This window comes from Myotis brandtii, unplaced genomic scaffold (assembly GCF_000412655.1).
Source record: "Myotis brandtii unplaced genomic scaffold, ASM41265v1 scaffold225, whole genome shotgun sequence".
Taxonomy (NCBI): domain Eukaryota; kingdom Metazoa; phylum Chordata; class Mammalia; order Chiroptera; family Vespertilionidae; genus Myotis; species Myotis brandtii.
The window spans coordinates 2,618,998-2,645,370 of NW_005358435.1; the positions used below are offsets into that span (position 1 = coordinate 2,618,998).

General features: G+C 55.8%; 1 protein-coding gene across 1 annotated transcript in view; it reads left to right on the forward strand.

The window, feature by feature from the left end:
• FAM65C (family with sequence similarity 65, member C) overlaps positions 1-26,185 on the forward strand; it is a gene marked incomplete at its 5' end in the record, with an annotated part of 26,780 nt that extends 595 nt beyond the window's left edge. Inside the window, 20 exons of the mRNA XM_014539653.1 lie at positions 7,203-7,349; positions 8,459-8,537; positions 10,473-10,496; positions 10,801-10,854; positions 11,538-11,687; positions 11,892-11,955; positions 12,275-12,318; positions 12,458-12,583; positions 12,666-12,811; positions 14,025-14,154; positions 15,076-15,648; positions 17,851-17,981; positions 18,425-18,548; positions 19,215-19,350; positions 19,938-20,099; positions 20,374-20,595; positions 21,519-21,721; positions 22,694-22,777; positions 24,144-24,234; positions 24,637-26,185. Coding sequence (XP_014395139.1) covers positions 7,203-7,349; positions 8,459-8,537; positions 10,473-10,496; positions 10,801-10,854; positions 11,538-11,687; positions 11,892-11,955; positions 12,275-12,318; positions 12,458-12,583; positions 12,666-12,811; positions 14,025-14,154; positions 15,076-15,648; positions 17,851-17,981; positions 18,425-18,548; positions 19,215-19,350; positions 19,938-20,099; positions 20,374-20,595; positions 21,519-21,721; positions 22,694-22,777; positions 24,144-24,234; positions 24,637-24,740 — 2,794 coding nt within the window. The remainder of the gene's footprint in view (positions 1-7,202; positions 7,350-8,458; positions 8,538-10,472; positions 10,497-10,800; positions 10,855-11,537; positions 11,688-11,891; positions 11,956-12,274; positions 12,319-12,457; positions 12,584-12,665; positions 12,812-14,024; positions 14,155-15,075; positions 15,649-17,850; positions 17,982-18,424; positions 18,549-19,214; positions 19,351-19,937; positions 20,100-20,373; positions 20,596-21,518; positions 21,722-22,693; positions 22,778-24,143; positions 24,235-24,636) is intronic.
• Positions 26,186-26,373: the final 188 nt, after the last annotated feature.

Genomic DNA, 26,373 nt, shown 5'->3' on the forward strand with positions numbered 1-26,373 from the left:
GTGTGTGTGTCTGTGTGTCTGTGTGTGTGTGTGTGTGTGTGTGTGTCTGTGTGTGTGTCTTGGTGTTGGGAGAAACCTATCAGCCCACTTGGCAGAGCAGGAAACTGAGGCTCAGAGAGGTGGAGCTGCTCACCAAGGTCACACAGCCAGATTGACCCGGGCTTGGAACTGAGGCTCCTGGGGGGTGGGGTTAAGATGGAATGTTCTTCCTGTTTGGAAAAATGGAAAATGGGGCCACTCACCCCGGCTCTATGACCTGGGCAGGTGAGTTCACCTCTCTGAGTCTCGGTTTCCTCGTGTCCCTTCCTCACGGCTGTCATGAGGGCACAGTGAGGTGGCCCATGGCAAGCAGCCAGCACACAAGGCCACGCGGGCACACAGCAGGGGCCCTGGGGAGTTTTCAAAGGCAGAGGAGCAGCCTCTGTGGAGAGGGGCCTGGGCGGCGCTGACCCTCTGGAGTGAGATCTTGGTGGCTCTGCCCTGGTCTCCCCAGGAGGTGACCCCAGGAGGAAGGTGTGTTCCTGCTCCTGGAGGCCACGGCCATCAGCCCACACCGGCCAGGCCCCAGGGCTCTGCGTGCAGCCACATCACCTCTCCCCACTCCGGCCTCTGCACAGGCTGTGCCCGTGCCTGGCACTCTTCCCAACTGTCACCTGGCCGGCTCCTGCTTCTCTTCTTCGGGCCTTGGCTTCAATGCCATGTCCTGGGGACCCCCTGAGCCCCAGGCCTGGCCCTCACCCTCCCACAGGTGCACATTAGAGCCCCGTGATGCCCGGTCCCACAGTCAGGCCCCCCAGCTCACTCGCCTTGTCCCCAGGCTGCTCAGCTCCGAGCTGTGCCTGGAAGGAGTTCCTCTCAGGGTTGAAATGAAATCCTGGCATGTCCCAGCTGGAAGCACCCTTAGGAATCCCTAATTCATTCCACACACATGTATGGAGCACCCACTCTGGCCAGCCCCCGCCCCAGGCTCTGGGAAGAGACCCAGGCCCCGCCCTCCTCCAGGGCAGCAAACAACAAGCCAACAATCACTGAGAGAGACCCAGCTGTGGCGAGGGCTGCGGAGGAATTAGAGCATCAGAGAAGGGCCCACCCTGTTTGAGTGAAGGCCAGAGAGAAGAGAAAGAGCTGGTCACGTGCGGATGGGGTGAGGGGTGGGGAAGCCTTTCAGGTGGAGGGAAGAGCAAGTGCAAAGGCCCTGGGGTGGGAATGAGTGTTCAGTGACAGAACGCAGGCTTGTGGCTGGTGTGTGGGTGACAGACGGAGGAGGACCCTGCAAGCCTCCTGGGCCACCATGAGGACATTCACAGTGTGAAGGGCTCCACTGAAGGGCTGAAGCCGAGGCCCAAAATGGGAAGAAATTTGGCCAAAGTCCCAGAGGGATGAACGCCTAGTGCCTCTGACCCCAGTCTCTGAGAGGAGCAAGTGTGGATGCCACTGTGAGGAAGGCATACAGTAGGCGCTCCATAAATGCTGCTAAAAGGCTAAGCGTAAACTGACCAGGGAATGATGCTGTTTCTTGACTGAATGAGCCATATCTGAGCTGCCTCTTCCTGGGTTTCATCTGGGTCCCCCAGACCATGGGGTCTGTAGTTAGGGCTGCTAAGGACAGTGTGCAGGTCCCCCGGCCAAGGGGGCCTCCAGCCCGTGCGACCCTCCCAAGCTATGTGCCCTGGCACGGAGCTGGTCCACCCGGAGGTCGCCTTCCTGTGATCACCCAGAGGCACTGTGGGGACAGCGGGAGGGGCCTGCAGACTGGCTCAGGGCCCCTCGAATAGATTTAACCCTCTGCTGTCACCATCTAGAACAGTGATGGCGAACCTATGACACGCGTGTCAGAGGTGACACGTGAACTCATTTTTTTTGGTTGATTTTTCTTTGTTAAATGGCATTTAAATATATAAAATAAACATCAAAAATATAAATCTTTGTTTTACTATGGTTGCAAATATCAAAAAATTTCTATATGTGACACGGCACCAGAGTTAAGTTAGGGTTTTTCAAAATGCTGACACGCCGAGCTCAAAAGGTTCGCCATCACTGATCTAGAAATTCTTGTGTTGAACAAAGGACTGTGCGTTTTCCTTTGCCCTGGGCCTCACAAATTCTGTAGCCAGTCCTGCCTGCAACTCTCCTCCCGTCAGGCCTGTGGGGGCCCCGGGACTTCCGGCATCCATGGGAACTGTCCCCCCAGGCCAACGCCAGCCTCTTGCTGACCCCTCCTGGGTTCCTGGGGTCAGCCCTCTGGGAGGGAGAGAACAGAGGGGATCCAACCCCAGACACTAGGGCTCAGCGGTCAGCAGCAAGGGTAAGACCCAGGTCCTGCCAAGTCTGCACCCTAGTCCAAGAAGGAGGGCCCTGCTGGCTGTAACTATCTTGGGGGGCTCCTCCTCCTGGGGTCCCCCCCTTGGGAATTCTGGAGGATGCCTGGCCTCGGTGAGCTCTGCGGTCCCTGAGTAGCCACCATCTGGCCTCAGCCTCTGCAGTCCCCCTGTCCCTGGGTGAGGAAGAAGCTGCCCACGATGATAGGGAAGAAGTGTGTCTATTTTTAACTTCCTATCTCTGTCCAGCTCCCAGGGGCCTGGACCCTTGGCTCCAGGGCAGGAGAGCCTGTACCAGGTTTCAGGCCTCACCTCTGGCCTTATTTCCCAGGTAATTCAACCGGCTGAAACACAGCCACATCGCCAAGGCCCTGAGCGCTGGCACAGGTCGGGTAAAGGAACCTTAGACGCAGGGCAGGCGAGCAGGGCTCCACTTAGATGGGGTGGGTAGGTGTCCCCCACCCCCACCCCTGCTCTGGCACCTGAAACCCCTTTGACTCTGGTCCCCCACAATCAAAGAGTTCACTTGAAGAAGTAATCTGGTGGGGGAACTTTACACTAAGGTGTGAATGGTTGCTATAACGAAGCCTTATATAATAAGGTGGGGGGACAAGAGGAGGCCAGGCCCTGACACTGTCCCATTCTGCCCTGACCGAGAGGCAGGGCTGCTCTTACCCCTCCCCCTCCGCAGCCAGGTCTCCCCTCCTCTAGGCTGTCAGGCAGGTACCCTCCTGAGCCAGGAGCCCCTGCAACGCCCTCACCAACCTGGGAATTCCTCCGTTGGGACGGCTGGGACGTGTGGCTGGGATAGCTCAGCAGCAGCCCGTGATTTTCAAGGAGCGGAGCTGGAGAGAGGACAGCGGAGGCGCTCACACTGTCCTGTGCGTGTGGAGCCACAGACTTTGGGGACCTCAGAGAGTGTCAGGAGAAACGGGCTAGTACACGTGAAGCCCGAGAGCAGTCTGACCTTTGCGAGCACCAAGCGCATGTTTGGCATCATCCCCGCCCATCTGGCACCGCTGGACCTGGGAGAAAAGGTAGCTGACACTGTTGTCACATTGAGGTGCGGCTTAGGCCCTGCCTGCCTGCAGAGCCTGCCTCTGTAGCAGCCACGCACCAGGGCCTCCGACGAAGCATTTCCTCACGACAGCAGGCAGGACTGCCCCTGGCCTCACGTGAGGGTTGGGGCAGTGTGTTGCATGTGCCCGTCTGGAATCTTGTCTGGCTTGCCAGGGGCTGTTTAATATTTACTGAGTCCGCCCAGAGCTGGCGAAACATCCGCCCCAGAGGGCGCTCCCTGCTCCAGCCGTTGTGACACCGGCCAGACATGCAGCCCAATTTCGCCATCCAGAGGCTGCACACGCATCGCCTTCCCGGCTGGGCCAGCCCTCGGAGCCCTGGGCTCAGAGCTTCCCTGGGAGCGGGTGCTTCCAGGCACAGCACAGCAGCCAGGGTGAGGAGGTCGCCAGGTAGATGGAAGGGGGGCCTGGCGGAGGGCGCACACCTGCCAGGGACGGTGGGCCCCTGGGAGCTGGCAGGTGAGCTTGGCTCCCACCTCAAAGCTGCTGGCCCACCTGCTGCCTGCCACCTGCGGGGACCCTAGCCTGTCCGGAACCCGCCTCTCTGGAGGCTGCCGCCCTGCCCGTCTCTACGGCCTGGAGATGGCAACTTTGTGGAGGGTCTGTTCCAAGAGGTGGGTGATGTGGCCTCAGGGAGGGTAGGGAGGAGGGTGCACAGCCCCTTCTTGGCCTTTGGGAAGTGTCACTTGTCACAGATGGATACCGGCCACAGCAGGGACAGGGATGAGCACTAATGTAACAGGCTTTGTGCCCAGTGCTCTGTGCACGAACCTCACTCCGACATCACCTGATTGGAGGGGCCTTCCCGGCTTGTCCCACTTAAACTCATTCTCCTGCCTTTATTCTTCCCCTTGGCACTAAGCACTCTCTGACACATGATTTTAAAAATGATCTTAGTTAACTTGGACACATACATAGCACTTCTTGCCGGGCACTGCTTGAAGCCCTTTACACTTATTAACTCATGCAACTCTCATGGCAACCCTTCCTCTGGTTCCCATTTTATAGCTGAGAAAACTGAGGCACAGAGAGGTTCAATAACCTACCCAAGGCCACACAGCTTGAAAGTGGGGGGGGGGGGGGTGTCTCTGGAGCCTGCCCTTGTTACCACTTCCCACCGTGTCCCCCAGCTGGCTCAGCAGCTCACAGGGGAAGGGGTTTGCCTGTGTTGGTCACTGTTGTACCTCCCTAAAGTGGTGTCTGGTACGCAATAGGTGCCTATTTAAATATTTGTTGAATGAATGGCTACCTCATAACTCGGTGGGGCAAGAACTCTTATTGTCCCCCTTTGACAGATGGGGAAACTGCGGCTCTAGTTCAATACCTGTGACCTCTGGGGCCGGGATTGAATATGGGCAGCTGGCCAAGGGCATGGGTCCTACCAGCTTGGCAAGGCCCCTGAGGGTCCAGGGTGGGATTCCAGACCCCTCCTTGCTGTAGCATCCTCTGAGACCAGGTCTCAGCGTGCTGGGCAGGGCCCGGGGTCTGTATCTCTGGCATGTTGGTGTGTAGATGCAGCCGGAGGGAAACCATGGGGCTTGGGGCTTGGTCCCTGTCAGCAGGGTGGCAGGACAGCTGCTCTCTGTTGAGTCAACAGCAGGTGTCGGCGTCTGTGCGTGGAATGTGCAGCATCTGGCTGGGCTGGAAATACAGCCCGGTCGCCTGCTGAGTCTCTGGGGGACCAGGGCATGGCGGGGCCCAGTGGCCCTTCTCTTAGGCCAGGTGAAGGAGCCTGAGCTGTCTTCCTCTTGCCCCCACCCCCACCCCCGCCTGGCTCTCCAGACCTCCATCCCCGTCTCCCATGGACTGTGAGCCCCGAGGGTGGGACCTGGCACCTCACGGGGGAAAGCCCTGCTCTGTGAGTGTTTGAATGAATGAACTAGTCCTGAGCCCCTGATTTTAGACTTAAAAATGTAGCAGACGGTGAAGGCTCCCAGGGAGACATGGAGCTGGGTTTCTAGCAAGGATGTCTCCCGAGTGAAGCAGAAACAGTGAAAACCCTAAGACTGTGCTTCTCAAAGTGTGGTCCCTGGACCGGCCGGCAGCATCAGAAACACATGAAAATGCAAATCCTCAGGCCCAGACAGTAAAACCCGAAACTCTGGTGGGGTGGAGGGGTGAGGGCGGTCAGCAGCCTGAGCCTCAGTCCTCCTGGGGATTCTGAGGACCCTGAGAATCCTGTGTCCCACCCCCAGCTGTGTGGGTCAGAGCCCAGGCTGAGGCTCTGCATGCATTTGGGTTTGGGTCCCAGCTCTGCCACAGAGTCATTGGCCAGACTTGGTTCCCATGCCTCTCCCTGGGCCAGGGGAGAGGAATATATTGGCTAACCCAGGCGTAGGGCATGGGCTTGTCTCCAAATGCCCATGTATGCGTGTTCATGTGCATGTGTGTGTATGCATATGTGTGTATTGATTTGTCAGGCCACCTCCTTCCAAACGACATGTATAAAGAGCAGGGCTGGGGAGGTTACCCAAAGGAAAATCGAGGTGCTATTCACAGAGGGAGGTGATGGATGCTGGGCAGGCAAAGCCAATAGGTGCCCACCCATGGGTGCACCACAGGACTATGAATTGGCCTTCAACGTGGCTTTGTCTGCATTGACTAAGCATGCTGAACAGAGAGCACTGGAGTTTGGGCTGCTTAGTTGTATTTCTCATTGTAAGGTTAATTTCTCCTATCAGGTTATTATTATTAGTAGTAGTATTCTTTTAATCCTAAAATCCAAAACCTTATTTTATAGATGAGGACACTTAGGCCCAGAGAGTCTTAGCAACTTTCCTGAGACCATGCAGCTTGGTGGCAATGGAGGGGACTCAGCTCTGGCCGCTGTTCCCCAAGTGCCTGCCCTGGGAAAGACTTTGTCCAGACTCCTGCTCTGACACCGCCCCCCCCCCGCCCCCATTAAACCCTAAGACTGTGCTTCTCAAAGTGTGGTCCCTGGACCGGCCGGCAGCATCAGAAACACATGAAAATGCAAATCCTCAGGCCCAGACAGTAAAACCCGAAACTCTGGTGGGGTGGAGGGGTGAGGGCGGTCAGCAGCCTGAGCCTCAGTCCTCCTGGGGATTCTGAGGACCCTGAGAATCCTGTGTCCCACCCCCAGCTGTGTGGGTCAGAGCCCAGGCTGAGGCTCTGCATGCATTTGGGTTTGGGTCCCAGCTCTGCCACAGAGTCATTGGCCAGACTTGGTTCCCATGCCTCTCCCTGGGCCAGGGGAGAGGAATATATTGGCTAACCCAGGCGTAGGGCATGGGCTTGTCTCCAAATGCCCATGTATGCGTGTTCATGTGCATGTGTGTGTATGCATATGTGTGTATTGATTTGTCAGGCCACCTCCTTCCAAACGACATGTATAAAGAGCAGGGCTGGGGAGGTTACCCAAAGGAAAATCGAGGTGCTATTCACAGAGGCAGGTGGATGGATGCTGGGTGGGCAAAGCCATGGGTACACCACAGGACTATGAATTGGCCTTCAATGTTGCTTTGCCTGCATTGACCAAGCATGCTGAACAGAGAGCACTGCGTTTGGGCTGCTTGGTTGCATTTCTCATTGTAAGTTAATTTCTCCTATCAGGTTATTATTATTAGTAGTAGTATTCTTTTAATCCTAAAATCCAAAACCTTATTTTATAGATGAGGACACTTAGGCCCAGAGAGTCTTAGCAACTTTCCTGAGACCATGCAGCTTGGTGGCAATGGAGGGGACTCAGCTCTGGCCGCTGTTCCCCAAGTGCCTGCCCTGGGAAAGACTTTGTCCAGACTCCTGCTCTGACACCGCCCCCCCCCCCCCCCCCCCAAACTCACAGAAAGTCCATCCAAAGGAACTCGGTGAGGTCTCGCCTACCTGCCAAACCCTCCAAGATGTACGGCACGCTGCGGAAGGGGTCTGTTTGCCCGGACGCCAAGACACAGCAAGTGAGGAAGATCTTCGAAGCGCTGAGGAGAGGCCTCAAGTAAGGACGGGCTGTTTGTGGCCTTTACACAGTGGGCTCTTTGGCCTTTGGCCTGCTTGCTCCTCTCTGCCTCTCCCTGGGGGACGTGGTCAGGTCTTGTCTGTAAGAGGCCACAGAGGGGGCTCCTGGTTATTCGTTTAGATGGGAAGCAACGTTTCCAGGATCCCAGGGCCAGGAAGCAGGGAGTGGGCCTCCAGGGCAACGCCACCCAGGAGGCCTCCCTTGCCCTCCTCCCAGGATGCACCAGTGCTGGTGTGGTGCAGTGGGAGCTGGGTTTGTGCTGTGGGGGGCGGAGGGGGGGCCTGTCTCCAAGGTGCTCACCTTCCAGGGCAGCTTCTGGTGGTTCCCAGGGCCACCCGTGTGAGATTGTCTGGGCGGGATCGATCCCGTTTTCCGGAGGAGCCCAGCCTCTGAGTGAGCCGCGCCTGTAGATAGTGGTGTCACCGGCGACGCTATGATGGAGCCCCACCCCAGCTCCGAAGGCCAAACATCAGGTTTCCTGTCCAGACCCTTTGACCGGAAAACACATGAGATGATCCCTCCCAGCCCGTGGCTTTCTCTGTGCTTTCCAGAGTGGGTTCCCAGGCCCCGCTCTGGGGCTTGGCCTGGGCGTGCAGACAGCAGGGCGACCGCCCTTGTCAGTGAGGGAGGCGTGCTCTCGCTGACCTCCCTGGGGCTGGGGGGAGATACTGTCCTCCAGAGAGATGCCTCATTCCCGACCTGGGTGCTGCCTTTTCCCTGCGGTGTGACCCTCGCCGGGTTACCTGCAGTCCCTGAGGGTCAGTTTGCCCATCTCTAAGATGGGTTTAACCAGAGCAGAACCTGCTTGTGGGGTTGTTTGGGGGATTAACAGAGATGCTCCCCATATTTCGCAGTGCCGGGCACGTGGTCCACTGTGTGTGGGATCTGGAGGCCCAGCGGGTGGAGCCAGGCTTCCGGGTGGGTTGGGCGGCTCTGCCCTCTGCCCTCTGCCCTCTGAGCCGGCAGAGAGAACCACAGCTGTTCCACATGGCAGCTGTGGCTGCCTGCACTGCGGGACACCGGTCATGGGCCTGTTTTTCTTTCTCTTCTTGTTCCTTTTCCAACTCCTTTCCCTTGTTCCCTTGCAGGGAGCACCTGTGCGTCCAGCAGGCCGAGCTGGATTACCTGTCAGGACGCCACAAGGACACCCACAGGAATTCCCGGCTGGTGAGACCCCTCCCTGCCTTCCCACTGGGGCAGCCTTGGCTGGGCTTCAAAGATGGGCCCTCCCTCACCCCCTGGCCTGCACCACGGGTGCAAGTCTCGGGAATTCAGAGCCCTGAGGAATGGACTTGCTCTACATTGGGATGAATTTAACCCCAGGGGCTGGTGGGAAGCGCCCCCTCCCTGCCCAACAGTGTGCAGAGTTCACGCATTGGAGGCCCCACCTGCATTCCCTCTTTGGTTCTAGCAGTAACGAAGGCAGGTGGGTGTGAGGGGTGTGGGTCTGGGAGGCCCTATCTTACAGCCCGGGGCCATCTGGGCGCCCTGCAATCAGGGTGGCTTATGTGATGCCAAGAAATTGGGTCGGGCATCGAATCGAGGGTCTGTCACAGGCCCTGGTGCTGTCCTCCTGTCCAGCGCCTCTGTTGTTTCGCCCACCTTGAGGGCTGCGGCCTAGAGGCTGCCCCGGGGCCTTCTAGCCCAAGACTCATCTGCTCTGGGCTTTTGCTACCATTTTCCCCCTTAGCAGAGTCAGATTTAGAAACACACACACACACCCCACACTCAAGAGAAAAAAATAGTATCCCAGTTAAATAGGATTTTTAGATAATCATCAAATAATTGTTCAGTGTAATTATGTCCTGTGCATCTTTGGGACATACTTATACTTTAAAAAATTATTCATTGCTTATTAGAACTATAAATGTCACTGGTCCGATATTTTATTTCTCACTGGAGGATATTTTTTCCATTGACTTTAGAGAGAGTAGAAGGGAAGGAGGGAGAGGGAGGGAGGGAGAGAGAGAAACATCGATGTGAGAGAGCCACATCAATTGGTTGCTTCCCACACACACCCCAACTGAGACGAGAAACCTGCAACCTAGGTACATGCCCTTGACTGGCATCCTGAATTGAACCCAACCCTTGGGTTCGAAGGCCAGCGCTCTAACCACTGAGCGACACCAGCTCACACTGTCAGGCTCCACCCCTCAGGACCGCCATCCTCCCAGCGGGAGGCTCTTTCTTTCCGGTCTTGAGAAGTCCCCACCCCCCACTTCTATCCTAATGGGATTAGAAACAAAAGCCGAGAGGCCTCGCTGCCTGTGGGCTCCTCCGACCTGCCAGCGGCTTTCCAGCCTCCCTCCTGCACAGGTCAGAGCAGAGCAGGGGTTGGAAAACAGGAGGGGAGGCGAACCTTTCCATCAACAGTGGCCCCTCTGTATCCCAGCCCCAGCTCAGCAGACCTTGGGGTCGGGAGTGTGCCAGCCACTTTGGGGAGGGAAAGATGGGCCGCTCAGTCAGCTCTTGCCCTTGGGGGGCGGGCAGGCCACGCAGATGGAGGAAGGAGGCATTAGCAAGATCCCACCCGTTCCCAGCCCTTCCCAGCACCCACCGCACCCTCTCCCGTGGATGCAGAGGTTTGCCCACCCCGGTGACAAATTCCTTTCATTGGTGACACCCTGGCCCCTGGCGTGGATGGACCCGTCTGGGTTTGCCTTTTCCTAAGGCCTGAACCGGTGGTGCCGGCTGCCTCTCCCCACTCCCAATTCTTCTGATCGTGGCTGAAGTTACCCCTTAAACAGTCACATCGCCACCGTCCCCACTTTGTTGAGTGCTTACTGCGTCTTTTACTCCTCTTAGCAAGCCGAGGGGTAGCTATGGCTTTCCCGTTTATGTGAGGAAATAGAGGCTCAGAGAGGTTGAGTAACTTGCCTGGGACACAGAGCTGGGAAACAGAGCCAGGCTTAGAACTGCCTCACCCAAAGCACATGAGTCTAATCCCTCTTCTTCCTCCGCCTGGACCACGGGCCTCAGAGGGTGGAGTGGCTGCTGGCTTTCTGTCCTCTGAGCTCAGGCGCCCCCGGGATGTAGCCTCATGGATCGTGGGGGAGCATTCAGAGCCCTGACACCTTCCCCTCCTCCTTTGCTCCCCCACAGGCTTTCTATTACGACCTTGACAAGGTGAGTGAACCTGCCTCCATCAGCATGTGGTGAACAGGCGGCTATGGCTAGGCCTGGCTGGGTGAGCATAGTGTCCTTGCTCCCCCGATTCCGTCCTATGGTCATCCTCTAGAGAAGCACCTGGGGTCCTCCCCATTTTACAAATGGGGAAACTGAGGCCCAGCGATGAGCCTTCCTCGAGGGTGGTGAGGGGCTGGCCTGGCTTGGAGCCCAGTTCTCCGTGTTAGGGCCTGCAGGAGGGTGGCGAGAGCTGGCGGGGGGGTCCAGGCTGCTTTTAAAGCACCTTCTCTTTTCCTGGGAGAAGCAAACGCGCTCTGTGGAGAGGCACATTCGGAAGATGGAATTCCACATCAGCAAGGTCAGCTGGTGCCGGGTACCTCAGGGTGGGGCTGGGTGGTTGTTCTTGCTGGGCCTCCAGCAGACAGCAGGAGCCAGGAGGCCCCTCCGAGCGGGGCGGGGTCCCTGGGTGCTGGGAGGCTGGAGAAGCCGAGGAGGAGCAGGAACTGCAGGCGCTGGGCCCGGGAGGACCTGGAGCTCAATCTGAGAGGCTGGGAGGCTGAGACCACGCGCCCACTATAGAGATGGGAGATGGACGCTCAGAGAGGGACAAGCATTGCCCAGGGTCTCACAGCGAGTCCTGCAGGGTCTGACGTCCATGAATTCTTCCATGATCTTGTTTACACCCCCCCTCCCCGTCCAGTAGCCCAGTGGGTGGCGGAATATTACCTCCCTGTTTACTGTTGAAAACTTGGGCAGGGAGAGGGAAGGGCTGCAGTTACCTGTCCAGGGCACTCCTTTCCACTGTGCGCTGACCGCACGCCAGCCGCTGCCGAGGGCTGGGATACAAGTGGATGAGACAGACTTGGTTCCTGTCCCTGTGGGAGCTATGGGAGCCGGGGGCAAGTGCAGGGTGTGACCACCATCGGGGCTGGGTGGGGGCATTCGCTCAGGGGCAGCCTCTCCCAGAGGGTGAGAGTGACCGGCAGGTCTGGGCCTCTGCCCCTCAGCGTGGGCAGCACCCACCGCCCTGTGCCCCCGCAGGTGGACGAGCTCTACGAGGGCTACTGCATCCAGTGCCGCCTGCGAGACGGCGCCTCCAACATGCAGCAGGCCTTCTCCAGGTGCCCCCCCAGCCGCGCCTCCCGAGAGAGCCTGCAGGAGCTGGGCCGGAGCCTGCAGGAGTGCACCGAGGTGGGCCGCCAGCAGGGGCGCCAGAGGGCAGTGGGGGCCAGGCCCAGCATTAGGGGGGTGCCCTGGGCCCTGAGGAAGCTCTGCCTGGCAGGGTCTGTGTGTGCCCCTCCGCCCTGACCTCTGCCCCCCTCCAGCACAATCCTCTCACCCCCACCCCGGCTCAGCCTCGGGGCAGGTGATGAGCCATCCTGTGGGGCTTTGCAGGACATGTGGCTCATAGAGGGGGCCCTGGAAGTCCACTTGGGCGAGTTCCACATCAGGATGAAAGGTAACAGGGCTGAGGGGGTGGGCAGCAGCCCCTTCGAGTGGGTGTCAGGCTTCTTGAGGGCCCTGGGATTTCTACCAAGGGGGTGTGTGTGGGTCAGAATCAGGGGTCCTTGCCCAGCTCTGGGCTTGCACTCCTGTGACATGTGATCTCAGGCAGGTCCCGCCCCTTCTCTGAGTTGGATGTGAGGGTCCAGGCCTGTCCACTGTCCATCATGATGGCTCATCTCTGAGTCTGATTCCCAGACTCCGGCGGGGGAGGGGCTGTGACCCACGGAGCAGGGGCAGAGGAGGACAGAGCTCAGCCCATCTCTGTGTTCCAGGCTTGGTGGGCTACGCACGCCTCTGTCCAGGAGACCAGTATGAGGTATGGCCACCCTCCGGGTTCCTGCCAGGCCTTGGGGTCCCAGGGCCCACCTGGCAGGGAGGGTCCCCATGCAGGTGGCAAGTGGGGGCATCCACCCTGGGGCAGCTGACCCACCCCCCTTCGTGGCCCTCGCCCACAGGTGCTCATGCGCCTGGGCCGCCAGCGCTGGAAGCTGAAGGGCCGAATCGAGTCTGACGACAGCCAGACCTGGGACGAGGAGGAGAAGGCCTTCATCCCCACCCTGCACGAGAACTTGGAGATCAAGGTGGGTGGGGCCTAGGGGCAGGGGCAGGGCCAGGGCCTTCGGGGGCACCGCTCAGACACCACCCACAACTCCTCACCCCCAGGTGACAGAGCTGCGTGGCCTGAGCTCCCTGGCGGTGGGCACCGTGACGTGTGACATCGCCGACTTCTTCACGACCCGGCCGCAGGTGGTCGTGGTGGACATCACCGAGCTGGGCACCATCAAGCTGCAGCTGGAGGTGCTGTGGAAGTGAGTAGGGGCCAGCCTGGCTCCCGGCCCTGCTGCCCCTCCCCAGGGCCAGCCCCAAATTCCCACCTGGAGAGACGCACACCCAGAGCCTGAGCCCGATGAGTCTCGCTGGCTCCCCCTGGTGGCCTGACCACACTCTAGCATCCACTTTGTGCCGCGCCAGCCCGGCCAAGGGTGACCCTGAGTGGGGGCGGCTGAAAGGCTTAGAAAAGACAGACAAGAGAATGAAAGCTGGGTCTCCGTGGGACGCTGCTTCTTTGAGAGACAGCGACGACGCCCACAAGCCGTGTCTTTATTTTATAGCAGATGCCACCACGAGGCAGAGTAAGGGCGTGATCAAGATGTTTACAAACATTCTCCTGGGTTTCAATCCTACTCAATTACATGCACCTGAACTCTGTCAAGCCCACATCACTCAGGCGCGTGGGGCCTCGTGTCGGACCATAGGTTCAAGCCTACAGCTACAGCTGTTGGCTATAATTGTGCTGGGAGGGCTCTGCCCTCCAAGCTGCGACTTGCACCTGGCCATGAGAGGACTGTGCCCTCTCATTAGTCCGAGGCTTGAACCTGTCCAAACACAGCGGCTCCCCACATCCACTCGTGGGCATTTCTGCCCGCATCTCCCAGGACCTGCCCACAGTGCCTGAGTCACGGGCCCTGGTGGTCGGGCTGGGCCCCAGACACCTCTAGCCAGGCCTCTGTGCAAATGAGAGTGAGCAGGTCGCTTCGTGCCGGGAGGCTGTACCCAGATCTCCTTGCTCCAGGAGCAGGGTCGGCGAGGCCTTGGGGCCCCAGCCTTACCTGTGGCTGGGACTGACCCAGAGGTCCTTCTGGGATGGTGCCCTGTACGGAGGAGGGATCCATTCACATGAGTGGTGGCCAGTCACTGCCCCTTGCCATCGGGCTAAGGGCCCGCAGGGTGGCGGGTGTCTGAGAGACGGTTAAGAAGGTTGGGAACGTGGACCTGGAGTCCCCGGGCTTCGCCTGGCCTCCCGGGCAGGGCCTCCATTTCCCCTTCGGTCCCCTGGCCCTGGACGGGCTTGAGTGTCCTCCAGGCACCAGTGACACCCTGGCCGCTGCTCTCTCCTCCAGCCCGTTTGATACCGAGAGGCTCCCGGGCAGGGCCTCCATCTCCCCTTCGGTCCCCTGGCCCTGGACGGGCTGAGTGTTCTCCAGGCACCAGTGACACCCTAGCCGCTGCTCTCTCCTCCAGCCCGTTTGATACCGAGAGCTTCCTGGTGTCACCCAGCCCCACAATCAAGTTCTCTGTGGGCAGCAGGAAGGGCTCCTTGTACAACTGGACACCCCCGAGCACCCCCAGCTTCCGGGAGAGGTACTACCTGGTGAGTGGGCCGCTGAGGTCCTGCTGGGACTGGTGGTGGGGGTGACTTCCCGGGCAGCATGTGGACTGGGCTGGGCAGCCTGGCACCTCTCCATGTAGGTTATCTGGGTGTTTTTTGGTACTTTTTCTTCCTTGATGCTGGCCCCTTTATTCTGGGGCGCTGCTAGACTTGGCTGGTTCTCCTGGATACCTTAAACAAGGTTTTCTGGATGGTTCCGTCACCCTGGCCATGGCCTTGGCTTCCAACTTATTTGTTTTAAACTGAATGTATTTCCAGTAAGTAACACCTTGACATACTATACAGCAAAACATCTCTTTCCTCTGCCCTCCAGGGATCTCAGAATCATTGTCAACTTCTTCCACACCTTTCTAGAGACACTCGATACCATCTGGGAGCAGATGCAGGCTTTTTCTTTATCTTTTAATCCATAGCAGCCTTTTTAACCCAGTGATGCTTTTGGAGCCTGGAGGTGTGAGGGAGGAATGAGGCAGGACTCCGAGGCCCTCAGATCAGGGCGTGAAACACCAAATGCTTAATTTAATGAGGAGCTGCTGTTGTTTCTATGCCATGAGCACTTAGGTGTATTGTATGTCAGGTCCTTCCTTCCTCCAGAAAGCAGAACATTCTTTGGCAGGAGGCACAGTCAGTGCAAAGGCCCTGAGGTGGGAATGTGTGAATGAACCTGGAGAGTGAGAAACAGCAAGGAGGCCTCTGCGGCTTGGAAGGTGTGAGTTAGAGAGGATGGGGCTAAGAGCAGAGAGGATGCTGGGTGCTACCGGCACCTCCGAGTCAGCTTGGTGGACCTCAGTCATCCGGAGAACGTGGGTATGCAGAGCAAGTGTGTGGTGGGGGAGCCCCTCTGGGGGCCTCGCTTGGTGCCTGGGGTGGCCAGTGAGGCTGGTCTTGTGTCCCCCTCTCCAGTCTGTCCTGCAGCAGCCAGCGCAGCAGGCCTTGCTGCTGGGCAGCCCAAGGGCCACGTCCATCCTCAGCTACCTGTCCGACAGCGACCTGCGGGGCCCTGGCCTGTGCAGCCGGAGTCAGGAGCTGCCTGAGATGGACTCCTTCAGCTCTGAGGACCCCCGAGACACCGAGACCAGCACGTCAGCCTCCACCTCGGACGTGGGGTTCCTGCCCTTGGCCATTGGCCCCAACACGTCCACTGAAGAGGAGGCTCAGGAGGACTCCCCATCCCTGGGCCTCCTGCCAGAGATGGTCCACCTGTCAGGACGCGCATTTGTGGAGCAGCCTGGCTGGAGGGATTTGGGAGTAGAGAGCCCCAACCTGCCACCGGGCTCCCCACTCCACAGCCATACGATGCCGGGCAGCCGGACAGACCACGATGAAGGAGAATCCGGGGACAGAGTGGAGGGGCCTGGGGTGACCCTCGAGAGGCCCCTGCAGGAGGTCCTGGATTTACTGAGGTGCACAGACCCCGCCCAGCCCCGGCTCCAGGAGCTGGAGTACCAGGTGCTCAGCTTCAGGGACCGGCTGAAGGTATGTCCGCTCTTTGGAGGCAGCAGCCCTGCTCTGCCAAGGGTGTAACGCCCGGGCCTGGGCCAGCAGCCCGCTCTCACCTCTGCACCACCAGGGTAGGCAATGTCTCCTCTCGGGGCCTCAGTTTGCTCGTCTGTCAAGTGGGGATTACAAGAGCCCTCATCGGGCTGGAAGGAGGATTAGGAGGAAGTGGGGCTCAGAGTGAATAACTTGCTCCACATCCAGCCAGAACCCAGCAAATCTCACCTCTTCTGACCCGAGCAGGTGAGGCAGCCGCTCGACACTAAAATCCCAAACGTGGGGCATTCTCACAGCCAGAGCTGGCACCGTGGAAGGCCCCCAGCAGCCACCCCCAGCCCGAAACCTCCCTACAGGGCCAATGCCAGGGGCCCTTCTTGCGTGGCTCTCAGAGGTGCTGGCCTGGGCAGATTATACGATTTTTGGGGTTTTACATAAACTTAAATGTACGTAAAATAAAATGTATCACACCAGCACCTACTTATACATCAATTAGTTTATGAAAACTCACACTGGCACTGAAACAGCTTAACAGCTCCCTACAAAAACCTGTTCTGTTTCATTCCTTCCCCCCACCCCCAACTTCACAAATCAGTGCAGGGGAAAGAAAGGTGGGTTTCCTATCTAGTAACTTAAAAAAATGTTCACTATTTACCACTGCTATGGGCCTGCCTGAAGATTTCAAGAAAAAAAAAAAAAGAAAAAGAATAGTAGCTTTTTTTTTTTTTTTCAATTTCTTAACAGCACTTTTTGGTAGAACAATCTGCCAGGAAGCATGCAGCCTGTCACCTGGAATTTGAAAAATTATACTTTACATAAAAATCTTAAAATCACACTGCCATCAGGCAATAATTTTCAACATCTTGAGGAACTCTTCTTTTTTTTGGCAAACCAAGTTAGAAGAATAAAAATGACCACAGGCTATGGTTTTTAGGTTGACTTTTCAAAGAGAAATTATACACACATGTATGTGTGTGTACATGTGTGTGTATTTACAAACGTACTCATTATTCATGGATTCTCTTTTTGTGAGTTCATTTACTTGCAAAAATGTATTTATAGCCCCAGAATCACGTTCATGGTTCTGTCAGGTGCAGAGTGACAGAAACTTTGAGTCACTGACGTGCTCATTGAACAAGGTACGTTGCCGTCTTGTTTCAGCTCCCTCACTGTAGGTGTGTCCCCTTTGTAGTCTATTTAGTGCTACATTTTTTATATTTTTGTGCTTTTTTTGGTGACTGATCTGTTTTAAAGGCCCCCAGGGCAGGGCTGAAGTGCTGGCAAGTGTCCTAAGTGCAGATGGCAGTGATGTGCCTCCCGGAGAACATACATGGGTTAGGTGTGAGTTACATGCTGTTGGCTTGAATTCATTTAGGAATAAACAATGCATATGAAGTAAGGTGTCTTTAAATAGAAACACACATAAAACAAGGTTACACACTGGCCGCTGATGAAAATGTGGCCAGAGGCTCGAAGCTTCTGCCTTTCCCCGACGAGCAATGGTTCCAGATCACAACCCAGGGGTCACGGAGACTTTATAGACCACCGTGGAGACAGAGACTCGCACGCACGCATGCTTAGGCCTGCCACCAGGAGGCCCCGAGGACGGAGCAGGGGCAGCGCTCCGACAGTGCACCCTGACACACACCCCTCCGTCAGCGCTGCCTCCAGCCTCCTCTCCTTCCACATCTCCCTGCAATCCGCAGACACCGTTGAACCTCCTGAAGAGGCGTTTGGCCTGACTCACACCATATTTTAAAACTAATTTGAAATCAGTTGTCAATATTTAAAAACGGGGCAGCCTCCCACAAACTCTAGGTTTCCAGCTTTCCTTAGGAAACTGAACAATCTGGCGACACTGGCCCCAGGGTCCGAAGTGGCCGGTGCCAGCTGGAGCAGCAGCTTGCCTCTCCAGGGAGGGCACCCCCTCTCCTACTTTGCATGGTCCCCCACTCCCTCCTTCCTGTCTCTTGCCCTGTCCCCGTGGGTGTCTGTGACCAGTTGAGACTTTTAAGATCTGTCTCCCTTGAGCTTTTGCACCAGACCTTGTCACATGCAACTCGGGAGGCTGCTTGGGGAGTGCTGTGCCCCGTGCTCATCGCCCGCTTGGGGGACGCTGTTAAGGTGGGGGTGCTGGACGGGGGGAGTGGGGAAGGCTGCTCTGAGGTCTTGCTCCGTCCACAGCCCCGCGGAGGCCGCCGGGAGCACAGCTCGGCCGAGAGCCTGATGGAATGCATCCTGGAGAGCTTCGCCTTCCTCAATGCTGACTTTGCCCCCCACGAGCTGTCCCTTTTTGGGGGTCCCCAGGGTCCCCGGTGAGTGCTCCCGCCAGCACCGACCAGGTGACCAGCCTTAGCCCCTTCCTTCCTTCCTATCAGCCTCCTGCCTACGTCTCCCACTGCCCGATTGGTATTTATTCTAGTGATTTATTGTGCCCTCCCTTCCACCCCCACATGCCCACTGCCTGATACAGAGCAGGTCCCCAGGGACCAGAGTGAAGAGAATAGCTTGGCCTAGCCCTGAGCTTTCTGTTCCCAGCAATGGGTTTCTTTTGAATCTTAAAAAATAAATAATGATGGAGGACACAGTAGAGCCTCTACCCTTGACCTGACACGCAGCAGTCACTGCTCCCGACCCCTCTGCATGGCCGTCCACCCTCAGCTCCCACAGCACCCTGGTCTCCCTGGTCAGAGCTCTCCCGGGAGGGCGGGTTCCCTCTACCCAACCAGATGGTCACCCAGTTCTCCACTCAACTCAGAAAGGACAGGACCCGGCCCCCACCACCATCACTGAGAGAGTCATCCCGGGAGCTCACGACTGGTGCCCCCGAGCTGGACACGCTGCTCACGGTCCACCTCCAAGTCTGCAAGGCTCTGCTGCAGGTGCTAAGGGACCTGGGGCCAGGGGGGTGAGGTGGAAAGGGAGGGACTGGCCAGGGGGCCCTGGGGGGCGGGGGTTGGGAGTTCTCTGCAAAGGGCTGACCTTGACGGTGGCAGGGAGCACGGTGCAGGGGCCAGAGGCCCGCACCTTGAGAGCCATTGAGATTGAGAAGGTTCCCCTGGGGAAGCATCAGGCCAGGCCTGGGGGAGTCATGTGGTTCTTACGCAGCCCAAGCCCTGACTCAAAGGCAGTGGCTGGGACGCCTTCAGTCGCAGAAGCCAGAACTCCAATCCAAACTGGCTCAACCCAAAGAGAAAATCCATTGGCTCATAGAATTGACCAGCCCAGAGGTGGGCTTCAGGCCCAGCTGGATCCAGGGTTTCAGATGCCATCAAGCCTGGGCCTCTCCCTCTCAGCTCTGCTTTCCTGTGTGGGTTGGCTTTGCTCTCAGGCAGGCTGGTCCCTGCTGGTGGCAAGGGCCGCCCGTGGCAGCTCCAGTCGGACCCTGTGTCTCAGCCACTGTGGTGGAGGGGGCACTCCCAGGGGACAGCCAAGGAGCTACCACAGGGATAGAAAGGATGGGCCCGGGCCGGTGAGGGCCACGGTCGTGACGACTGACATCAGAGGGCGTGTCCGTGCTAACCTGGAGCACGTGGGTTGCTTCCCAGAAACTGGCCTCCCCTAATTTGTCGAGGATGGTCCAGGAGAGCCTTCTGGAAGAAGCTGCACAGCAAAAGCAGGTTCTGGAGACTCTGTCTAGGCTGGATTTTGAGAAGGTCAGAGAGGCGACATCTGTTGAAGAGAGTAAGTAACTGCCCACCACCGGCTGCTCATGTGAATGGCGCACAGGGACAGGCTTCGAGGGCAGGCGAGCTCGTCTCCCTTCCTGACGTCCAAAGTTAACCGGAGCCCGGGGTGTCTGGCTGGACTGGGCTCAGAGACACTGTGGGGGCGGGAAGGGAGGCCACACAGCCTTGGAGAAAGAGGCACCTGCTCTGTGGTCAGCTGGGTGACTCTGGGCCTCTGAGCCTCAGCTTCCCTATCTGGGCAATGGGTCGGTGAAGGAATCCTCAGGACACACTCCAGGCGCACAGCGTGCGTTCACGTAAACAGCAGCTGTGACCCCAGCTGGGCCTCTGCCCCGGGGCCTCCCCTTGTCCATGAGGACAGGCTGGTGACAGGAGTCGCCCGGGCTGCTGTGAGGACTGTGGGTGGTGACCCGGGTGAGGTGCTGAGAGCTGAAGCTGCTTGTCTTCTCTCTGTCACCGTGGAGTGTGGGAAAGGGACACTGCATGCCACCCCTCAGCTCCCGACCTCACGTCCCAGTGGAGGGAAACCTTTGGGCCCTGCGCTCGCTCTTCCGCGCAGTCGGTCTGAGCCTGGGCTCTCAGTCCTTCCGCAGGCCGCAGGGAGGAAGGGCTGCCTGAGGCTGTGGAGAGGGTGCACGGAGCCTGGCGGGGTCCTGGCCTGCCCCGCCCCCACGCTCCTGAACCAGCTCAAGAAGACGTTCCTGCACAGAGTCAGGGGGAAGTACCCGGGACAACTGGAAATAGGTAACTCCCCATCCCCGAGACGCTGCCCTGCGTCTCCGGGCTTCAGTGATGCCACAGCGGGCCTCACCACTGCGCTAGCTGCCCCTGAGTGTCTTCATGGCATCAAGCATGACTGCAAACACCTCCTTCTGCTGGGGAGGACGAGGGGCCTGTGAACCTGCAGTCAGTGGGCTGGGCCTTTTCCTGGGGGCAGGGTCCATGGCTTCCACCAGAACCTTGAAGGGTTAAGAAAGAACCTTCATGGAAGGTAGGCAAGCCTTTATCTGCCCCGCAGGGTGGGCTCAGAAGGCACAGCATTTCCTGCTCACAGCTGGAGGTGACACTCATACTCCAGAAGCTGGCCGACTGTCAGCAGCTCTGACCACCACCTGGGCTGCTCAGTTGCCTGCATATTCCCAGTCCTGGCCCCAGCCATGTGGATGTGCCCCCAAGACCACCCACGCCCGGGCCTGCGTGCGACCCCACCTGGAGCCCCCTCCTTCCCCGGGCACAGGCGGTGCAGGGAGGGACACCCACCCATATGTCCTCAGAAAGCCTTTAAGCCAACGGTTCTCAACCTGTGGGTCGCGACCCCTTTGGCGGTCGAACGACCCTTTCACAGGGGTCGCCTAAGACCATCCTGCATGTCAGATATTTACATGACGATTCATAACAGTAGCAACATGACAGTTATGAAGTAGCAACGAAAATAATTTTATGGTTGGGTCACAACATGAGGAACTGTATTTAAAGGGCCAGAAGGTTGAGAACCACTGACATAATAGATGCTCAAGAAATATCGGGTGAAGGAAGGGAGAAGGAGAAGGTGGATGGAGGAACCCCACACACAAAGAGAGAGCAGATACTGTTCCCCTATCAACACAGCTCTTTTTTTCTCCTGCTAATATGGACTCTTTGGGGGTAAATTATGCCCTCCAAAAGTGGTGGCAGCGGGCCTGCTGCTCTTGTTTCTGCTCTGAAAGTGTGGTATTCGCTGTTTCACAGTGAGCAGGTGGCTTACTTCCCCAAAGGGTGACTCTCATCACAATCCAGGTTTCAGGCAGTACCTGAGTCAGCTCCGAGTAAAAGCTCAGAGGCCTCACCGGCCCAGGCCAGCCGCTAATGCGGGCTCCCTGCCCCAGGGGAGAGCGGTTTTCTGTTGATTTTAGTTGGTGTTGCTTTTTTGTTTCCTTGTGCAATTTCAGCAGCTTGGCTGAACAAGTTACTCTAATTGTTCAAACACCCAGGTCTTTTAATTCTGAGGTTGTGTTTCCATCCCTACTCACCATCATGTTTTTGTTTTTGTTTTTCTTTTAATATATTTTATTGATTTTTTTACAGAAAGGAAGGGAGAGGGATAGAGAGTTAGAAACATGGATGAGAGAGAAACATCGATCACCATCACAGGAAACCCCGGCCTCACTTTTCCGTCTCTTCCAGTAACCCTCGTGGAGGAGCTGCAGTGCACGGGGCAGGCCAAGGCCGTCAGGAAGCTGCAGGGGAAGCGGCTGGGCCAGCTCCAGCCCCTGCCCCAGACCTTAAGGGCCTGGGCCCTGCTTCAGCTGGACGGGCCTCCCAAGGTGTGCAGGGCGGCCAGCGCGTCTCTGGCCAGCGCAGCCAAGAACAAGAGCTTTCGGGAAAAGGTATGTATGAGGGGAGGTGGCAGCCTCCTGGCTGTAGGTGTGGGGAGGTGGAGGGAGGGAGGCTTTTTCTCTCGGAAAAGACCAAGGTGTGTGTGACGGGGGCTGCATTTGCCGCAAGGCATTTGGATTTAGGGATGCTCCAAACATGAACACAGCTCTCCTCACGCCATCGCCATCGGCAGCACCAGGCCTGTGAGGACCCACATGCCACCCACCTCCCTCACCTCAGTGTTTCTAAAGAACATTATCTATTTGGTCTTTGAGATGTCACTGGCATGTTTCTTAGAATTCCAGTGGTCATCCTCATTTACTTGCAATTAATGTGTGGCTGGCTGGTTGTGTTCAGTCCACTTTTTGAAAACCAAGAAATTGGACCCCTATGCCTTTTAGGTTCCTGGACCTGTGACTATTCTAGATTTAAGATATCAGCCCCCGAGGAGGGCAATATTGGGGCCTTACTATAGCCTCAGGCTCGCTGAGGGCCAGGCACATCCCCATGTGCTTACAACAATTTTGTGAAGCAAGTGCCAACTTTATTTTCCAGAGGAAGTGACTTGTCCATGGTCATGTGACCAAGGGGGCAGGGGCAGAGCTGTGACTGGAAGAGGGTGAGGAAGGGGAGATGCTTTTCCGTCTGTGTGTTCAGTTCTGTTGTCCCGGCCGAACATCTGATCCTGAGTTAGCATTTCCTCTAGATAGCAGTTCGGGAATGCATTTCATAGACATTAGACAAAAAGAGCTTTCTGCACTCGATTGCCACCAGACCAGTGTTTTTAGAGAGAAGCTCAGTACTGTAGTATACATCTCGGGACTTTGCACCTGGCCCAAAGATTAATGGATCATGGCCTGATTTTTGTTTAGAAAAAGGTAAGTGCTTGACTTACTGCCAGCAATTGGGGGACCAGCCGTGGGCACCGTGGACTGTGCTTCCGGCACCCTCACCCCTTCATTCACAGCAGCCTCATTCCCCAGGCTTTGCTTTTCTACACCAACGCCCTGACCGAGAATGATGCGAAACTCCAGCAAGCTGCATGCATGGCACTGAAACAGCTCCGGGTGAGTTCAACCTGTCCTCACGGTGACGGAGAAGCCTGCTTGTGGTTAAAGTTAGTTCAAAACTTTTCCACCAGGACCAAAAAGATAATAGTAATAATAAAAATCACTGCTGGCAAAAAAGGAGCTTCAGAGCTGGCCTGAGAGGAGCAGCCGGCAGCCCCACCAGCCGTGAGCATCTGCTTTGCCTCTGATGAAGAGCAGCTGGCTCCAGAAATTCACTTCTGAACTCCTGCATCATCTGCTTTAATATTGATTAAAAATGTCTAAAAGCTCATTGTAGAGGAAAAAGAGTGTAAAACATATGTAAATTACCCATCATCCTAACAGAGGAAACTACCGACATTTTGGTATATTTTCTTTTTGTTTGTGGGCATGTGTGGGCACTGAAAATTGATATTATAGTTTAAAAACAGTGAACAAAATAATAACTTTTTGTGTTAGACTGGTAATGCCTTGGAATTTTTTATAAAGGAGCTATCAAAGTTACACTTTAATTTAACCTACTCCCCTACTCTTATTGTAGATAATTTAGGTTCATTATCCATTTATTATAAATAATGTCATTATAAGCATTTTTGTGCATAAAGCTTCAACCTCATTGCATCTAGAATTCTCATTTAAAAAAATAATTGCCAATTTACTAGGTGAAAAATAGTCCAGCACAGATTAAACACCCCATTCACTCTGGAATGGTTTGGTTATAATCAAATAGCCAGTCAGCGTTCCCAGTAAAGGGTGCTGAAGTGCACTCTGTTCCTTGGCCCTGGAGAGCAGCCTGGGGTCAGGGGTCCCGAATCCAGGCCCCTGACTGCCCCTCTCCCAGTCTGACCTGGAGGGAATGGTTGGGAGACCAGGGAGGAGGTAGCAAGGTCCAGAGGGCATCAGGTCTTCTCATTTTCAAGATGGGCCTGCCAGCTGTCCATACATCAATGCTAGTGGCCTATTTGCTGGCAGGTGTCAGGACTGAAAAATGAGACCCTTGCATTGGTGCTTTGGATGAACCTGAGCCCACAAGAGCAGCCCAGAGCCTTCAGAAAAAAAAACCGGGCCCCAGACCATGCTAGGGCTGGTCCTGCAGGCTTCTAAAAGTGGATTCTACCTGCTACCTAAAATGTCTCCTAATGGCCTGGCCAGCATGGCTCAGTGGTTGAGTGTCGACCTATTGACCAGGAGGTCACGGTTCGATTCCTGATCAGGGCACATGCCCAAGTTGTGGGCTCGATCCCCAGTAGGGGGCGTGCAGGAGGCAGCCCATCAATGATTCTCTCTCATCACTGATGTTTCTCTCTCTCTCCCCCTCTTCCTTCTTCTCTGAAATCAGTAATAATAAAAAAGCCTCCTAATGGATCCTCTTTTTCCTAAGCAGGGCATCGAAAGCATTGATCAGATTGCTGGCCTGTGCCAATCTGACCTGGAGGCTGTGCGAGCGGCAGCCCGGGAAGCCACGCTGTCATTCGGTAAAGTGCACCATCAATCGTTATGTGCAGCGGGGTCCCCGGGTCCTTAGCAAGGTTGTGCTGGAGCAGCCACAGCCAGCTCTCAAAAGAGGAAAATTAGCTCATGGGATGGCCATTGTTAGCAACCGTTTAACTGTATTTGGCCAAGGCAAGTTTCCTTCATGGTTAAGGTGGCAAGAAATGCTTTATTTCCTCCTCAAACGTCAGTTTATGTTTCTTGGGAATGAAAGCAGATGCAAGGGACATGATTCAGTAGACTCTGTCTTGGACATAAGGGCGAGGCACGAGTCGGCCAGTTAGGTGCACCCCAATGCCCCTGGCCCCTGAGACCCAGGTGTCAGTAACTGCTAAGGCCATCCAAGGCAGGGAACAATCTAGTGACAAATCATCTTAATATTACAGGTGAAAAAGGACGCTTCGCTTTTGAGAAAATGGACAAACTTTGCTCAGAACAAAGAGAAGAAGCCTTTTTCCAGGAGGCAGATGTTGAAATCACAGTATTTTAAAAAAAACCCTCAGCGGATAAGCTCAAATCTGGCATCTTTGTTTTTGCTGCTGCCCAGTCCTTACATGGGCCGAGCTGAGGATGGGGGCACGCTGTGCGCCCCTGAAGTGTGAGCTGGCCAGAGTTGCTCTGAGTCTCAGATCAGTTATAAAGCCCCGGGGAACAAGTGGGACTTTTGTATAGGAGCACAAGGGATGTACAGCACTTCAAAGGCCGAGCCACTTCAACCAACCTATCAGCTTTTGGCTTTGAGAATTTGTTCCCCAGGACGCAGAGCCAGCCATGCTATGAAGGAGTCGAGGCCTGGAATAAAAGGCTCCAACGTGACCTTGTCTCCTTGCAGTCAGTTGGCTCAGCACCTCTGGCTCAGCAAATACTGGGACTGCGGAGGCCGGCAGGCCTATGAGCTTGATAAGGAGAGTGCAGTGGGTCCAGTCATTTCCACTGTACAGAGCCAGGGGCTCTGATTCAACTCTTACCCTGAGCCGTGGCCCAAATGCCTGGTGACAGACCGCTGCCCATGGACCTTCTTTCCACCATGTTCAAGAGCACAAAGGAAAGCAGAAGCCTCGAGTGTCACATCAGTAAAAGCATTTACTGTGACCTCACTAAACAAAGTGAAATCCAACTTCTGAAGCAAGTCAACTTAGGGCCTATTAAATAAAATAAATTGCTTCAGATGCCGTAGTTGGTGTGAGATTTCACTGAACAGCATGTTGCTTTAAAGACACAGTTAGTTTCCTTTTAAGTCTAAGACTCGAATGTGTCCTGAGCTGTTGTGTTAATGATGTCAAGATAACCTGGGGTGTCCATGTGGCTATCAACAATGGCATCGGAGAATTCTGTAACTTAAACATTCTCATTTATGTTTCCTATATATATTTTGTGTTTTTCGATTTAACTTAGTATTTATTTGATTTGTTTATATGTTGAACTTTCTGAAATTTCAATTAAAAAGAACAATTTTTATTGGTGTTTCATTTTACCTGAAAAAAGTAAATAGTGGTTCTTTTCAAACATCCCGCTGGGGGAATGCCCTCCTGTCCCCGAGTGCGCTTGCTCCAGTGTGACACTGTGGAGTGGGCTCTCCCACACAAGCAGGCATAGGAAAGGCAGTGTGCCCCGAGGATTCTCTTAAGGCTCCCAGACGCCCTCTCCTACCCAGACACCATGAGGTATGGCCTTTGCCTGGCCTTTGGCCCCATCTGATTTCTGTTCCAAAGTCGCAAATTTATTTTTTTCCACACTGGCATTCCACCTCTTCATAAAAGCCTAGATGCCATTTTTTGGTATGTGAAACAGACTGAAGTGACCGTGGGTGTGGCACTATCATCCTGGCCGCCACAGTGGGTATTGTGTGGTCACATGACCATGACTGTGCTGGTTTCCCACTTCCAGGATCCTGCCAGGAGGCCAAGCATAAACAGTTCACTCAGCAGCCAGCCTTGAAACAGTCAGAAAGCCTTGAAGGATGTAAGAAAATTCTTTGTACTCTCTTTGCAACATTTTGCAAGTCTGAAATTATTTCAAAACAAAAAGCCAAAAAAATCACTTTAGGGGAGATTTACATTTATTTTGTACAAAAAAGGAAGACTACATGATTTTGCACATCTTACTATTTCCACGTCAATTCT